A 5,053-nucleotide genomic window follows, 5' to 3' on the forward strand; every position below is an offset into this window, starting at 1 on the left:
ACCAATAAATCCGATTTATGTAGGATTATTACACGTGACTGTAATATGTCTAACACAGTTCATGTATTCCAGTAGTTTAGAAACGTCACGTGTGTCGAGGTTCACCCCAGGTCGCTATGGCATCAGTACATTTTCCTCCTGACCTGGAAGTCCAGCCTTCGTTTCTCAGCCAACCCCTGCAGCTGTTTTGACCAGCTGTGTTCAAGTCATGATCACGGGTCTTATTGCAGTGTTGCCATACATGGGACCCCCTCTCTCTCCAGAGTGTGTCATACTCTGTTAAATGTTAAAGGAACTGTTCCCATAGCACTCTCTGTAGACAATGTGTATAAGGCCCTATGCAGTAATAATGCTTGTGTCACCCCATATTGCATCATAAGCTTGGTATAAGCATTCATAACAAATGGAGTGTTATGATTTAAGAGAACGTTGAATCTTTAAGTTGTGTCAAAAATCTTTTTATTTCAGTTGTATCAAAATCATATTTATCTGTTCATTAATATACACTTATTTAAATATCAAATAGAAAAATAAATAAAGAGTTTTACATATGATATCTTTAAATGTCTCACAATTAGTGTTGTATACTTGTAGTTGTATACAGTGCTGTAACCCATAATCACAAAGGAAACTGATGAAATAGAAAGTCCCTCTTCTCTCTCTCTCTCTCTCTCTCTCATTCTTCCTTTCTTCCTTTCTTTCTTTCTCTCTCTCTCTCTCTCTCTCTCTCTCTCTCTCCCCTCTCTCTCTCTCTCTCTCTCTCTCTCTCTCTCTCTCTCTCTCTCTCTCTCTCTCTCTCTCTCTCTCTCTCTCTCTCTCTTTCTCTCTCTTTCTCTCTCTCTCTCATTCTCTCTCTCTAAAGTGCAGTGTCAGCCCCCAACATTCTTCTTGTGTGTGTTTGGTCACATGACTTCAGGGAAAATCCAGCCGTTGGGTTTTCCATGCCCCTTCTCTCCTCCTCCGTTACGTTCACTCTGCTTTTCTCTTAAGACACCTCTTCTTTTGCTTGTCGTCCTTGTTTATTCTATTTGGAAGGAGGGAGAAGAGTGTTATTCTCAGAAAGGACAAATGTTACATGGATTATATTAAGTTAAATTGCGTAGCATGTTTCTAAAGTATGTGCTAAGGTCTTTTGCTTTTGCATGCTTTAGCCTCATGTCTTAATGGTGTGATTAAACTATAATTACAGTAACTTTTATAATTACAATAACTTTTATAATTACAGTAACTTTGCTTTTTTTACCATTAGGTCTATATGTCATTAGATTGTGATAAATGTTGATCTATAAGTTATTACATTGTAATAACTGCAGTAAAGTTCTGCCAAGGCTTTTGTATGGTGATGATGGGTCTGATGATTTGATCTATCTTACCTGTTCCAGCAGTTGACGAAAAACATGGCCTTCCTTCCAACAGGGTTCAGGCACCTTCTGGCTCCATCTTCCGCCAGTGTAACACTGAAAACAACAAACCACACATACACACAATTAATGCTTGTGTCACACAACTGATATAAGGCTGATAGAGGTGATGTCATGTCATAAGTTAATGTCGGAAACAGACAAACAAACAAAAAAAAGAGAGAGAAACCACTTTCTGCTTAAATTAATGCAGTACTTACATGATTTCAGTAGTGTCACAGTAGTGGGTCCTTTCAATGATTTCAAAGTCATCAATGATTTCCTGAGTGTGCATAATGGTTCCTGGGCATTTGCATCTGGCACCTGGAACGTGTTGAGCTGTAATGAGAGTCATAAACATCAATTAACATGGTCAAACATTTTAATGGAAAAGTCGTTTTATGAAAAATATGTTTTCAAATTGGATTTTGGATAAAAATTCACATGAACGCATTTTTGCAAATTTGCTTGTTCTAAGAAGAAACTGTACATAACTGCAATTTCAATAGTATTCTACACTAATATTATGCTATATGACAGCCACTATATGCACCGTAGCCTAGTCACTGCAAAATCCCTAGTCAGTCAGGTAACTGGTACAGCATGCACACTGCACCTTACATTCCATATATCGTAGCTGACATTGTTGAAATTACTTTGAAATCTTACCTCCGTTGAGCTGTATACAAACTCCCAGCAAAACCACCAGGAAAAGACTGCAGGCTTTTGGTGCGAAGGCCATCGTGAATGTAATTAGCGAGAGGTGAGAAGATGGGGAGGTGAGGAGTCAAGAGGCCGTGAAGTGAAAGTGAAAAGTGAAGAACTAGTGGGATCCATTGTCCTTTTTATAAACTGCAGAGGGTTTTCCCCAAATCCCATGTTCTTTCCCAGAAAACGTTCAAGAAACAGCAGACCTCCCCCTGGAATTTCCCAGCTCACTAGGATAGAAATGAAGGAATGTTGGACTACAGAGCAGAGGGTGGAAGGGGCGGAGGGAAGATGGGAGTCTGCAGATAAATATGCGGCCACGAGAGCCTTCACTCCTAACTTCCTAACTGTGACTGGGGGAAAGTGGAGGCCAGGGTGAGTCCATGTTGCAAGTCTCTGTGATTCATGTCGAAGTGGCCTATTTGCAGGCAGAGCTGTCTGCAAACCTGTTCTTTTCAATCATGTAAATTAGGCTGTCTCAGATTCATTAGTTGGCCAGATCCGAAGTCTCCTTCCAATGACTTCCTCCTTCTGAAAACTGCTCTTTATGACATCACAGATCTGGGGGTCAAACAAGAGGTGGTACTTCGGAAGACAAACCTCACCCCAAACTTTCTTGAATAGAAATAACCAAAAAAGGGAAAAGTGAAAGAAAAAGGGAAAAGTGAAAGAAAAAGTGTATAAACTGCATAGAAGGTTGATGGTTCTTCTCCTTCTTCTTCTCCACCAGCATGCCCAGGTCAGAAATGCTGTCTGGGGCAAGTAGTAACAGCAACATCATGATGACACGATGACCAGTCATCTCTATTCTGTGAACCCACAAACCTAAATCTACCATGTCATACTAATCATGCTCGTCAACACTAGAACATGTAGACCGACATGTGTTTTAACAGAAGTGAATGATTAAACCCAGGATGTTCCTGGTGTTTTCAGTCCTTTGTGGTGTGGTGTCTTGTCAGAGATTAGTTTTCGGGCTTCTGTCCCCATGTCGTTCTTTTATTTTGTGTTTTTTTTTATTTAACCTTTATTTAACTAGGCAAGTCAGTTAAGAACACATTCTTATTTACAATGACGGCCTACCATAAGGCAAAAGGCCTCCTGCAGGGACGGGGGCTGGGATAAAAAAATATATGTTTTTGTCTTAGGTCTCTCTGTGTTGAGACAACACAACACTACATAAAGAGAGACCTAAAGACAACAACATAGCAAGGCAACAACACATGACAACGTAGCATGGTAGCAACACAACATGGTAGCAACACAACATGGTAGAAACACAACATGGTAGAAACACAACATGGTAGCAACACAACATGATAGAAACACAACATGGTAGCAACACAACATGGTAGAAACACAACATGGTAGCAACACAACATGGTAGCAACACAACATGGTAGAAACACAACATGGTAGCAACACAACATGGTAGAAACACAACATGGTAGCAACACAACATGGTAGAAACACAACATGGTAGAAACACAACATGGTAGAAACACAACATGGTAGCAACACAACATGGTAGCAACACAACATGGTAGAAACACAACATGGTAGAAACACAACATGGTAGAAACACAACATGGTAGCAACACAACATGGTAGAAACACAACATGGTAGAAACACAACATGGTAGCAACACAACATGGTAGCAACACAACATGGTAGCAACACAACATGGTAGAAACACAACATGGTAGAAACACAACATGGTAGAAACACAACATGGTAGAAACACAACATGGTAGAAACACAACATGGTAGCAACACAACATGGTAGCAACACAACATGGTAGCAACACAACATGGTAGCAACACAACATGGTAGCAACATGGTAGCAACACAACATGGTAGCAGCACAAAAAGCCTCCCGGGTGGCGCAGTGGTCTAAGGCACTGCATCGCAGTGCTAGCTGTGTCACCAGAGACTCTGGGTTTGAGCCCAGGCTCTGTCGCAGTCAGCCGCGACCAGGAGGTCCATGGGGTGACGCACAATTGGCCTTGCGTCGTCCGGGTTAGGGAGGGATATCCTTGTCTCATCGTGCACTAGTGACTCCTATGGCGGACTGGGTGTAGTGCACGCTGACCAGGTCACTCTCCATCCAACCTCACTGAGCTCGAGCTGTTTTGCAAGGAGGAATGGGAAAAAAAATTCAGTCTCTCGATGTGCAAAACTGATAGAGACATACCCCAAGCGACTTACAGCTGTAATCGCAGCAAAAGGTGGCGCTACAAAGTATTAACTTAAGGGGGTTGAAACATTTTGCACGCCCAATTTTTCCGTTTTTGATTTGTTAAAAAAGTTTGAAATATACAATAAATGTCGTTCTACTTCATGATTGTGTCTCACTTGTTGTTGATTCTTCACAAAAAAATACAGTTTTATATCTTTATGTTTGAAGCCTGAAATGTGGCAAAAGGTCGCAAAGTTCAAGGGGGCCGAATACTTTCGCAAGGCACTGTATTTGATGTATTTGATACCATCCTACTTATTCCGCTCCAGCCATTACCAAGAGCCCGTCCTCCCCAATTAAGGTGCCACCAACCTCCTGTGGTTGTATGATATTTAACCAATTCTGCTCAATTTAATTTACCATGTGGGACCATGCTCAGCAAGTTGAGTGGTAAAGACCTGACTTGACTTTTTGGTTTATTTATCATTCATTATATGACCAATACTGTACTCTGACTATCACCTCCAAGTATGTGAGCCACTGCTAATGAGTCAAGTCCAAGATCATGACTGACACAAATTAGGCAATAGTTCACAAGTTGGGGGTTATCGCAAACACTGTTGCTCTTTCTCATAACGTGTCATTTCATGGTACTGTCCACTGAAAAACATTGTTACTCAACATCTTAAAATGAGTGGTGTTTCTTTGGAGCAGGACCTAATGACGCTTCAGTAGAATCTGTACAGTGCAAGTCATCTATATTC

At 41.0% G+C, this 5,053-nt stretch overlaps 1 protein-coding gene across 1 annotated transcript; it reads right to left on the minus strand.

Moving 5' to 3' along the window:
* Positions 1-442: 442 nt before the first annotated feature.
* LOC110485790 (C-X-C motif chemokine 11) lies at positions 443-4,741 on the minus strand. Its single transcript, XM_021556956.3, has 4 exons — positions 2,070-4,741; positions 1,622-1,739; positions 1,374-1,457; positions 443-1,024 (listed from the first exon to the last, which is right to left on the minus strand). The coding sequence occupies exons 1-4, from the start codon at positions 2,140-2,142 to the stop codon at positions 970-972; spliced, it is 330 nt and encodes a 109-aa protein (XP_021412631.3). The 5' UTR covers positions 2,143-4,741; the 3' UTR covers positions 443-969.
* Positions 4,742-5,053: the final 312 nt, after the last annotated feature.

This window comes from Oncorhynchus mykiss, chromosome 13 (assembly GCF_057628025.1).
Source record: "Oncorhynchus mykiss isolate SJ-2025 chromosome 13, ASM5762802v1, whole genome shotgun sequence".
Lineage (NCBI taxonomy): Eukaryota > Metazoa > Chordata > Actinopteri > Salmoniformes > Salmonidae > Oncorhynchus > Oncorhynchus mykiss.